The following is an 11,842-nucleotide window of genomic DNA, read 5'->3' as shown; positions in this document are numbered from 1 at the left end:
GAAAAAGCAGATCGTAAAAAAGAAAACTCTAATAAATGTAGAAAGTTGTCTATGCTCCTTTTGTTGTTCAGACCTTCAGTTTACACAGGAGATTTTTTAACTAATTGGTGGTGCATCAGAAATCAAATACAATACAAAACCTGGGAGACATACCCTTGAGTTAAATTTTTTTATCCGTCTTTACTCCGAAATCAAACTCCGGTATGTTGTGTATCAGATTAGTCTGATCAGCTGCAGCGTCCAATCAGTAACTGATATTCAATACAGGGCAATGTCAGCAGATTAAAGACTTCCGTGAAGGCTGTTCTCGTGCGTCATTGCTCCTCAAAGATCCCTCCTCCCTTCTCAATCCTCACTCTCAGAGCAGAGATTAGAAACTGTTGGTGCTTCTCAAAGTCAAGGATGCTTCCTTGGTAGGACGGGTCCTTCTAAGTCAGGTCCTGCAGAGCAGGTTCCTCAAAGTTCAGAGCTTGTAAGCACTTGTTCATGCTCAAGAAATATGTTTGGAAAAATCCATACTTGTGAAGAGCATGTTTCAGTTTAGTTTCAGTTTAGTATATTTAAGAAGGGGCGGTGCAAATTAATAAATACATATGGTATAAAAATACCAGAATTACCCAAGAGACTATTTTTCATCTGTAGTCCCTTGGTCAAGATGTTACACAGAGCTACCTAAAATACAGCGTAGCACAAAAAAACAAACAAACACACAAACAAACAAAAAAAAAAAACAAGGCATACATGTGTCTACTAACTTTTGATGACTTACACAATGAAAGAATTCATACAGAGAGAGAGTACAACTATTCATGCAAGATATATTTTGAATTGGTAATTATGCAAATTGCAGATAATCGTACTGACTCATTTGCAAAGATGTGCTGCTAAAACATCAGCAATGCTTTTAAAAGAATTGGAGATTTAAGTGTTTTGTGAACAAGTGCCCAGTGATTTGGAAGTTTGCACCTTCTTTAAAGAAAGTCATTATCATTTGAGAGTTGTGCGAAGCAATTCAGAAAAACTGTAAGACTCACACCTGCCCTTCACATTCAGAGTCAGACTGCATTGTGTTCATCACAATGTCCCTGCTCGTCTGCAGCTTGAACCTCTCATGCCATCAGCAGCATTTGAAGGACAGGGAGACAACAGTGTGATATAACACATCAGCCTGGACCAGCCTGACTCTTTCCTTTCTTTTGTATTTTCTTAATCAGCTTTTGTCACGATTCAAATTTATCTGATTCTGTTTGTCTGTAGGATTCTGTCCCACACATGTAGAGCCACGAGATCAAAGGAAGTACATGTGCTCCTGTGATGTACCTGCTGTCATGCCGTCATGAAATCATGTCCTTATAACATCTGACTCAATCGTTTATCTGGGAAGAGTTTCGGGGGGGATGGTGGATGCGCTCTTCCAGAAAAGTTTGAGCATCAAACACTTAATTTCACACATTCTGGTGATTTTTTGCCTTTGCTGCATCAGTTTTAGTTTGAATTAATTTCGTCAAAGTATAAGTCCTCTGCTATTTACATGTCTTTATTGGAGGGACAAATGCATGTAATGAGCTCCATTTCTGGGTTGTTTATGATGAAATAGAGTGGTTAACACCGAAATTTTGATGATTGCTTTTGATTGAATTTGGCTATCCCCTGCCTGGCTTAACAGCGCTGCCTATGGCCATGTGTGAATCTATCCTAAAACCACCCTAAACGTTCGTTTCAGCCATGAAACTCACCGAGTGGTCAGTGCTGTTTGCTGATGTTCTGACAAAAAAATCGTAGCATTCGAGGTTGCATTTGTGTTTTTGCTATTCATCTCGACTGTGGAACTATTTTTTCAGCTGCCTCACACCTGTGTGTAAACTTCCGCTTGATCGTTCATTTGACACTGAAGCGTTATAGACTCCAGCCCACTTGATGGCGATAACGCTCCTTTACCTGGGTGTCGCCAACCGGCAGGAAACCATTTCAATGTAATGGGACACAGAATAGAAGCAGAAGAAGAAGGCTGGCGTTGTGTTCAAAGGCATTGTACTGTGATGGTTGTTTAAACTTTTTACAAAACTTTGTCGTTCGTTCTCGTTCTTCCTACAGGAGCGCACACGGCACTGTTGAGCTGGCACTTTCGCTGAGCTAAAAGACTACAATGACTACAACCTTGTCGTAAACAACCCCCTTTCCGGTGGTGGATTGCATCACGGAAACCACAGTTTGCTACGAAATATATGTCAGAACATCAACGACACCACTGACCACTTGGTGAGTTTCATGGCTTTGAAAACGAACGTTTAGGGTGGTTTTAGGACGGATTTACACATGGCCATAGGCAGCAGTGTTAAGCCAGGCAGGGGAAAGCCAAATTCTCAGAAAAGGAGCAATTATCAAAATTTTGGTCTTTACCACTCTATTTCATCATAAACATCCCAGAAATGGAGCTCAAAGTGCAAAATACCTGACTTCTCCTTTAAATGCAAACCCCTATAACTTCAATTCATCAAGAATTTAGAATTTAGAGTAGGGCTGGGAATCGCTACAGGACCCACGATACAATATTATCACAGTACTTAGGTCACGATTCGATATTATTGCAGTTTTGCGATATGCTGAGTATTGTGATAAAAGACATTGCGATATATTGCGATTTATTACCTTTTTTCCAACTGCAAATTATTTCCCCAAAAGAAAACTTTGTCAACATCGGTTTTACCTCATCAGATAAAGCTTTCAGTCTGTTTATCTGACTTTAATCATTTTCATTGCAGCAAGACGTGATGCAAAGCAGACAGACTGATCAACACCATCATAAAACCATAAATTCTGCAAACACCTGACAAACTGAACTGCTGGCAGAATTAACACCCTCTGAGAGGCTAGACTAAGTGTGTGAATGAATCACTTCACATGCAGGTATCCAGCTAACCGAATGGCAACACCCATGTTAGGAGTGTTGTCTGTTACATCCGCAATCCCCCATTCGTGTGCTGCATTTTGCAGGAGGTCTGCAATGTTTGCTCCAATGTGACCTTCGTGTACTGATCTAGCTTGGAGAATGTGAGACAGCAGTCGCCAGTCCTCTGTGAGATAATGTGCAGTTATGAATCCACTGACTTTGAAGTCCAGGCGTCACAAGTTAATGCCACCCTTCCTGCTGTACTCAAAGATTCCTCAACATTATGTTTCACTTCTCTGTAGAGCTTGGGTACAGCTGTGTTGGTGAAAAAATGTCGGGCGGAGTCACATACCTGGGTTCCATTGTTTTTAGCATGTAACAAAAGCCTTCGCTTTCAACAACACTGTATGGACGCAGATCTTTGCACATAAAGTAGGTGATGGACTGTGTTATTTTCTTAGCTCTCTCAGAGTTGGATGGTAGTTCTGTCAAGCTAAGTGTGTCCAATGTTGGTTGATTTTTCAGCAGTGTGGGTTTCGCGTTAGCTTGGCCATCAGCAGATAACGCTATCTCTTGATGGTGGAGTGTGAGGTGAGCTCTCATGTTTGTAGGACTCCCAGAGTATTTTAATTCTCATATGACACTGCTTGCAGATCACATGTGACATCGAAGTCCTTCTTTCCTTCCGTGTTAGAAAATTCAAAATAAGTCCAGACGATTGATTTAAACGCTGATGGCGCATTTCTGATTTCTTTCTCCGGTGCCTTCATCTTTGTTTTGATGAACTTTCTGCCAAATGTTGCTGACTGAGACCTCTACTGACTTCATCTGGAAAAATAACATTAGCACCATCTAGTGGACTGAAAAAGCAATTGATTTTGTTATTCTAGTACCAAAATGCATTAAAATATGTATTTGCAAAAATTGATCATGTAATATAATAAAAGATCGATACTTGGCGTCCATGTATCGATGCAATTTCACCACGCAAAATATTGCGATACTATGTTGTATGAATTTTTTCTTTCACCCCTACTGCGGAGGCATGCAAGAAAAACAAAGTTTTCTTCAGAAATTACCTGTAACACTGAGTAATTAATTAAAATATGAATGATCATTTTGTGGGTGAAGTATTCCTTTAACTTCCATCTGTTACTCCACCCTCACCCTTTCCTCTGCACTTTCAGTCCAACATGACCCAACTAATGACAGTTATATGTATGGCTCCAGTGCTGCTCTGCCTACGAGCTGAATCTAAAACCGTGACTGATGCACATACACACTCCACACAGAGTGCCTGAGAGTCTTTATCAGCTTTGAGGATGGATGGTACAGTATCATAGTCAGCCTCAGAGATCAGTCACCCATGGATGGATAGAGTCTGAGGACACCTACACTGTCTGAGAAAGATTATTGGCTCATGATTGCTGGCTCAGAACATCCACATCGATTTAGGAAGAAAGGAGGGGCTGCAAGGAGAGCAAACGGAAATGAAAAAAACAATTGCAATGAAAGGACAATTTTATGGAGAAAATGCGGGTAATACTGTAGATGTTGTTTGTTTGGAAGTGCTAAAACAACTTGTCTGATCCTTCTTTTGGTTTCTCATAGGCCTATTGGATGTCATGGATGGATTATGAGACAATGGGCCCCTGGGCACAGATATGCAAAAGGCCCCACCACCTCCTACACAGGAGCCAGACACAGACTTTGTGATGGCTTTGCATTTCTTTAAAAACTTTTTCGTGGGTTTACATCTCTTTGAGGTAAGTTTGTGTCTTTTTTTCTCATTGTGTGTCTCTTCGTGGTCATTTTCAGTCCCTGCCTGGTCGGTATGTGTGTGTGAAGGCCACTGGACCCCTGGACACGTCTGGCCCCTGGGTCTGTGCCCAGTTAGAAGACACCCACACCCCAATGTTCAATGGAGTTATTGCTAGACCAAAGAAACATCTGGCAAAGTAGAAAGGAAATATGTCTGCACACCAAACAGCTATCATTTAGAGGGAATTCCTTTTTTTTTTAATTGAAATCCTTCTAAATGGGAGCTGCTTGGCGTGCAGACGTATTTGCGTTCTACTGTTTAGTAATCCATTCACGAGTGATGTTTGAAAATTCCGCAGAAATTAAACATGGCAACAAATAATTCATCTAATGGCAGAGTACCTGATTTTATTTATTATTCAAAAGTGTTGTCCTTGAGAATAAAAGACAACTGCTGCACCAGGAAGAGAGTCGTAATGGCACCAACTTTCTGAACTGAAGCTGCAGCATTAACAAATACCTCCAACCTCACCCCCAACCTATAAGGGAAAAAGATGCTAAAGATCCACTTATATCGGTTGATCTGCCGTAGGGGTGCTGCCTCTAATCCTAGCAATGCAGTTCACCTTAATGTGTTTATCAATGACTGATCATGACAAGAGAGAAAATGAAAAGGCAAAATCCAAGGGCGCAGTACCAAAAAAAAAGAAAGAAGACAAAAGTTTGCAAATTTTGACATGCTGTATTATTAATTTTGGTAGCTCAGTTGTTTAATTGTGTTGATTACAAAATAGCTCTTGTTGGCATTGTTTATAATAAATACAATAATTATACAAGATAAGAGTGTTTGTGTGTGTAGGGGGGTGGGGGTGGGTGCCAGGGGAAGCTTGCCTAAGGTGCCAAATCTGTCAAGTCAGGCACTGTGTTAAAAAAAAAAAAAAAAAAAGTGAGATTTTTTTTAACAAGGTCTAAAATTATTCACTGACATTTCAGCAAACCATCTCTGCATCAAATGATAAGCATCTTTAATAATTTAGATGAACTTCCTGCAGAACAATCAGCCGGACTGAGCTGTGGGCTGACCCGTGTGAACAAGAAAGGGCATTAATTGGATCTCGGATACAGAATCTGGAGCCCTTAGTGTGTGAGCTCTCATGTGGCCAATACCAGAGGAAAGATTAATTATCTTTGCTGGTCCAACTCGTCGTTATCGGTCTCATTTGCAGCGAGGAAACCGCACATCGGAGAATAATTGGGAGATATAAAAGTGATTTTTTGAAATCATTCATGCGGCAAGTCTGTGCGTAAAAGTTGCTTTTTGTGGAGTCACATTTTCATTTGAATGAGCTGGTGCCTGCTGTGGCATCAGGTGCACACTGCAAACTTTTTTTTCGTAATCACACCTCTCAGTGTCCAGGGAAGCATCCTCTCCTCTGTGCACACTCATATTTCTTCCATTTAAACTGAGCTGAGCCATGTTTATACTCACACCCATGAGACGGGTTGAATATCATACACATTTTTGATATAAGATCTTCAGTGTGAGTGTTACAGCAGTGACGTCAGGAGCAAAAGAGCAGCAGGCAGTGAGTGGAGAGACGGAAAAGCAAGACACAACCTGTGCCGGTGCGCATCTTTGCAAACTTCTCCGGCACTGTCCGACAGCGCGGAGCAAAATTAAACCACCAGGAGAGGAAATCATCGGTGTGAGCGATGAATAACAAGTCAGGAGATTTAAACACGCCGCGGGTCAGCGGCTCTGGGACTGATCATGAGCTCGTTATCACCTCCACTTTCGGGACGCTTCTCTCCGTTGTCTACATCATCGGAGTGTCCGGGAATGTGTACACGCTGGTGGTAATGTGCCACTCGATCCGCTTCGCCACTTCCATGTACATCTCCATCATCAACCTGGCTGTGGCGGACCTGCTCTACCTCTCCACCATCCCCTTCGTGGTGTCCACCTACTTCCTAAAGGACTGGTACTTCGGGGATGTGGGCTGCCGCATCCTGCTCAGCCTGGATCTCCTCACCATGCACGCCAGCATCTTCACGCTCACCGTCATGTGCACGGAGCGCTACCTGGCCGTCACAAAGCCGCTGGACACGGTGAGACGCTCCAAGAGTTACCGCAAAGCTCTGGCGTGGGGCGTCTGGCTGCTATCTCTGTTCCTCACTGTGCCCATGATGATAATGGTCGCCCAGACCACTAAGAACACGCCGGATGGGGGTGTAAAGAGGATGTGCGCACCTACCTGGGCGCCTGTGGCTTATAAAGTGTACGTGACCGTCCTATTTGGCACCAGCATCATGGCACCGGGGCTCATTATCGGGTACCTGTACGTCAAGTTAGCCCGCACTTATTTAGAGTCCCAGCGCAACTCTGTGATCAGCAGAGGTGCCAAGCGGTCGCCAAAACAGAAAGTGCTCATCATGATTTTCACCATCGTGCTGGTGTTCTGGGCGTGCTTCCTGCCCTTCTGGATCTGGCAGCTGCTGCCTCTGTACCACACCAAACCCCTGAGCCTGGCCTCGCACACACACACCTGCATCAACTACCTGGTGGCGAGCCTCACCTACAGCAACAGCTGCATTAACCCTTTCCTCTACACGCTCCTCACCAAGAACTACAGGGAGTACCTGAAGAACAGACACAGGAGCTTCTACAGGTACACGTCCTCGTTCAAGCAGCGGCCGCCCAGCCTGTACTCGTGGGGGAAGTCTGCGTCCTCCAGCAACCAGTTTGAGTTCAATTCCGAGACGCTGGTCATGGGGACACTGAAGTGACTTGTGAATCACGTGGAGGAGAGGAGGAAGCTTTTGGAACAGCAATAGGTGGGTGATAATCTCTCCAACAGAGGCCGCTGCGTAAAAGCTGCGCACTGGTGACCCAAAGGCACAGACTTAGTATTTTCTCATAATTTATTTTTCTGTATGGATTCTTTTTTTTTAAAGCAGCACCGCTCTCTAGTCATAGCATAATCCTTTCTAGCCCGAGGGAATTTTTTGCTGTTGTTCCATTCATGCCTCGCAGTTTGCGCTATAAGCCCCACTGAGCCCCATTAGCACTCTGACACTTCTCTCTGCTGCGCTCCTTCACCTCGTCACCCTCTGAGGACGAGCTGACGCCACAGTACTGTGTTAAATACAAAGCCTCACTTCTAAAAGTTAAAACGTGCTTTAAAGACAGATTTAAAGAGCAGACCTGTTACAGGTTAGTTTACAACAATTTGGCATAAAGGTGTGTTGCTGCAGCAGCTATCTCACTTTAGGTGAGGGAGTATTTTCCAAAGAAGAGTATGTACTTTTAATATGAGTATGGAGTGTTAGGGGGGCCTGAGGCAAAAATCTGGTGTCTGGCCCCTGCTGGTCCCCCAGTTACTGCCTAGGCAAGAGCCCAGTTTCAATTTATGGGAAGTGCCCTTGGTGGCTCCTCCATTTTCTTCAGGCCTTGTCTTAAAGAGGGGAAATATATAAATCAAGTTTTAATACTTATAGTATTATACTAATTTGCTGTTAAAGACTTTGTTTTTAACCCATGCTTTTGTGTCTGAGTTACTAATGAAGACAATTATCTTTTAAAGTTGGTCCAGTATTGAGAAAGACAGGCTGCGATGTACCAACTTTTTTGTACTCTCAATGCATGTCCACTAAAAGTGCTTGTTTTTGCCACTGACAGGCTCAAATATATTCTAAGTGTCTGACAACATAATAGATAGGATCCCTACAGAGACAGACCTTTTTGTTAAAGAGTAAGATCTTTTTGGTTTAATAAGAAACAGTCCGAAAATCTCCATCACCAAACCCACCAGACTCCATTTAAAGAAACAGTTATTTTGGCGAAGACAGAGTCAGCATTTTTCACATTTGATCTGAAGGGTTTATTTCAACCAAAAAAATTTTTTGTAAATGTTGAAAGACAAACCAAGATAGTTTTTCTGAGTTTTATATTTGTTCTGTTGTCTTTGGATGAAGTGTGTTTTACAATCAAAACATTACTAATTATTTAAATGGAGTCTGGTGAGTTTGCAATAGCGATTTGGGGCTGTTTGTGATATGAAAAGGATCTTACTCTTTAACAAAAATGTATATCTCTGTAAGGATCCTTTCCATAATGTTTTCAAACACAGAATAACAATTTGAGCCTGTCAGTGGCAAAAACAAACACTGTTAGTGGACGTAAATTGAAGACATTCCAAGTGGTTACCATAGACTTAAGAAATCACGGACGTAGCTGCCGTGACATCACCCACTGGTTTGTGGACTCCCATCTTGACACTTCGAGGTTGGCATTATAGCCATTGCCATCTTGGTTTTTTGGAGCCAGAAGTGACCATATTTGGGTGAGAGGGTGGATCTGACTGAAGACACTCTCAGCAGACAGCCTGTCACTCAAAGCAGCCCAATCTAATTATGCGTAACTTTAAGCCTTAATTAAACATAAAGGGGTGAGTTATATAAAAATTCACCCCCCGTACAGTTGTCATGAATGGGTAAATTAGCTACAAAGACCAAAACAATTATTTTATTTATTTGTTGTACCAGGCTGTAAACATGTAAATCTCTGCTGTGTTACCTTGTGTATTTTAACATGGGGGCGTATGCGGATTGACTGGATTCTGGAGCCAGCCTTAAAGCTATGATCTACGTTTAGAAAGACGATGAGAGAGATTTGATAAAAGCACCCCCCCACCCCACCCCTCCCCCACCCTCCCGCATAGCAACATACAGTTACATACAGCATACAGTTATCTATGTCACAACATCAACAATAAAAACAAAATATTACCCGTTCAACAAAAACTCTGCTGTATCAGCATCACTTTTCAGGCCCAGATCTTGCCGGAGCTTTCTCCATCGGTCAAAGGAGCTGAGGAGACAGAATATGGTGACACGCGAGAGTGCAGCGGCTCTTAGCTTTCTCATATATGTAGTTTTGTCCACGTTTTTCTGCTTATGTCAAGCAGATTTTGTGTATAGTTGGCAGGACATTATCGACATCGGCTGGAAGTGCAAAGTTGACATCAAGAGAGACTTTCAAAAGGCACACACATCCTGGACGCCATCGGCAGACCTGCGGAGTCACTGTGGATCTGCTGCCTGAGTAAGCGCACTCTGTCACTGCCGAGCATCTTCCTGACAAACGCCAGATCTATTTCAAACAAAATGGAAGAACTGGAGCTATTGATTGCCTCTAACAGCTACGTACAGACCTGTGGGATTATGATCATAACGGAAAGCTGGCTTCACCTGCTCATACCCAATGTTGCGGTGCAGCTAGCGGGCCGCACCAGCCACTGGCAGGACAGAAACATCGAGTCCAGTAAGAGGAAAGGAGGGGGGCTCTGTGTTTATCTCCATAACAACTGGTGTAACAACAGTAGGATCATTGTTCACCATTGTTGTCCAGACCTTGAGGCTCTCTCAATATCCTGCAGACCATTCTACCTTCCCCAGGAATTGAGTGTTGTCACCGTCTCAGCTGTCTACATACCACCAGATGCTAATGTTAGCATTGCTCTTAGTAACTTAGCAACCATTTTAAACAAACTGCAGCACGCCCATCCCGAGGGCCTTACAAACCATTCGTACTTTCAAATGTGTGACAACTTCTCATTAAGCCCAGTGCAAACCATACACCTGAGCAAGTGCACATTTAAATCTTTATCACCTCTAAATGTAGACCATAGCTTTAAGTGGCCATTCAAAGAACTCTATATTGACACAGGACCCCTCTACAAGACACACATTTAGTTAATGATGCACAACCAGTCAGAGTTGATGATGTACAAATGCCCTAACACATTTTCTATTAATTAAATTATCAAAACCAAATCAGGGGCCCTTCAGGGTCTGGTGGCAGTTGACTGCTCTCCCTGGTTGGTTATCTCCAATCATCAGGGTCATTTGATCAAATAAATCTTTATCAGGAATTAGATCTGAGCTCACATCTGGATAGCTAAAGCGTTCTCTGGCAGGAGATGAGGCTCCACCTGCAGAGACCAATCTCTTTCATCTTTGTTTTGTAAATCCTCTCTAATGCAGGCATTAAACACTTCCACTCCCATAAACTCAATGAAACTCCTCATCATGAGACAGAGTCATCAAACTGAAACGGCTTTATATGCTCTGTTAACTAATCTGACACAGGCTCTACAAGACACACATTTAGTTAATGATGCACAACCAGTCAGAGTTGATGAACTTTATGCATAACATTGTGTTTATGTAGTATTAACATTTTTTTATTCAATACTATTCACCTGATTAACTCAACATCCAAAGAAACTTTAAGGGACAGTTCAACCCCAAATCAAAAATACATATTTTTCTCTTTCCTGTAGTGCTATGTATTAATGTAGATTGTTCTGGTGTGAGTTGAAGAGTGTTGAAGATATCAGCTCAGAGATGATCTGCCTTCTCACATATAATGGAACTAGATGGCACTTGACTCTGGCAGGAGATGGGGAAAGCACCAAAAGAATTATCTGAATCACTTTCACTCAATTTGCATGCATCCTCCCACAGAGGCAAACACACTTCCACTACTGTGGAAAACTCAATGCCAAAAACTCCTACTGCCGAGACAGAGCACTTCCAATAAGGCTTTATATGCTCTGTTAACTAATCTGAACTGTGGCCTACTTACCTCAATGAGAATGATGACATTTGTGCAGTGTTTGAACTTTATCATAACATTGTGTTTATGTAGTATTAACATTTTTTTATTCAATACTATTCACCTGATTAACTCAACATCCAAAGAAACTTTAAGGGACAGTTCAACCCCAAATCAAAAATACATATTTTTCTCTTTCCTGTAGTGCTATGTATTAATGTAGATTGTTCTGGTGTGAGTTGAAGAGTGTTGAAGATATCAGCTGTAGAGATGTCTGCCTTCTCACCAGTATAATGGAACTAGATGGCACTTGACTCATGGTGCTCAAAGCACCAAAAGAATTATCTGAAAACTCAACAGCAATGTCTCTTTCCAGAGACAATGACCTGGTTACTCAAGATAATCCACAGACCTTGTTGTGAGCAGTTACATGTAGGAACTATTTTCTTTCTACCAAACTACACCCACCAACTGTATTACTGCACAGAAGTCAGTGTGCATCTACTCATGGACAAGAGGCCTAAGTCAAAACATTGCAAGTGGCACCTTGGCCTCCCACTTAGGTAGTGGCA

At 42.4% G+C, this 11,842-nt stretch overlaps 1 protein-coding gene across 1 annotated transcript; it reads left to right on the top strand.

The window, feature by feature from the left end:
* The first annotated feature begins 6,364 nt into the window (after nucleotides 1-6,364).
* Nucleotides 6,365-7,438, top strand: LOC125881219 (urotensin-2 receptor). Its single transcript, XM_049564284.1, has one exon. The coding sequence runs from the start codon at nucleotides 6,365-6,367 to the stop codon at nucleotides 7,436-7,438; it is 1,074 nt and encodes a 357-aa protein (XP_049420241.1).
* The last annotated feature ends 4,404 nt before the right edge of the window (nucleotides 7,439-11,842 follow it).

This window comes from Epinephelus fuscoguttatus, linkage group LG20, assembly GCF_011397635.1.
Source record: "Epinephelus fuscoguttatus linkage group LG20, E.fuscoguttatus.final_Chr_v1".
Taxonomy (NCBI): domain Eukaryota; kingdom Metazoa; phylum Chordata; class Actinopteri; order Perciformes; family Serranidae; genus Epinephelus; species Epinephelus fuscoguttatus.
Note: the sequence above shows the minus strand (reverse complement) of the source record. Positions and strands in the feature narration are given on the sequence as shown.

Bases quoted from the DNA above. Each gene is read 5' to 3' on its own strand.
- LOC125881219 (XM_049564284.1), top strand. From the start codon at position 6,365: ATGAATAACAAGTCAGGAGATTTAAACACGCCGCGGGTCAGCGGCTCT.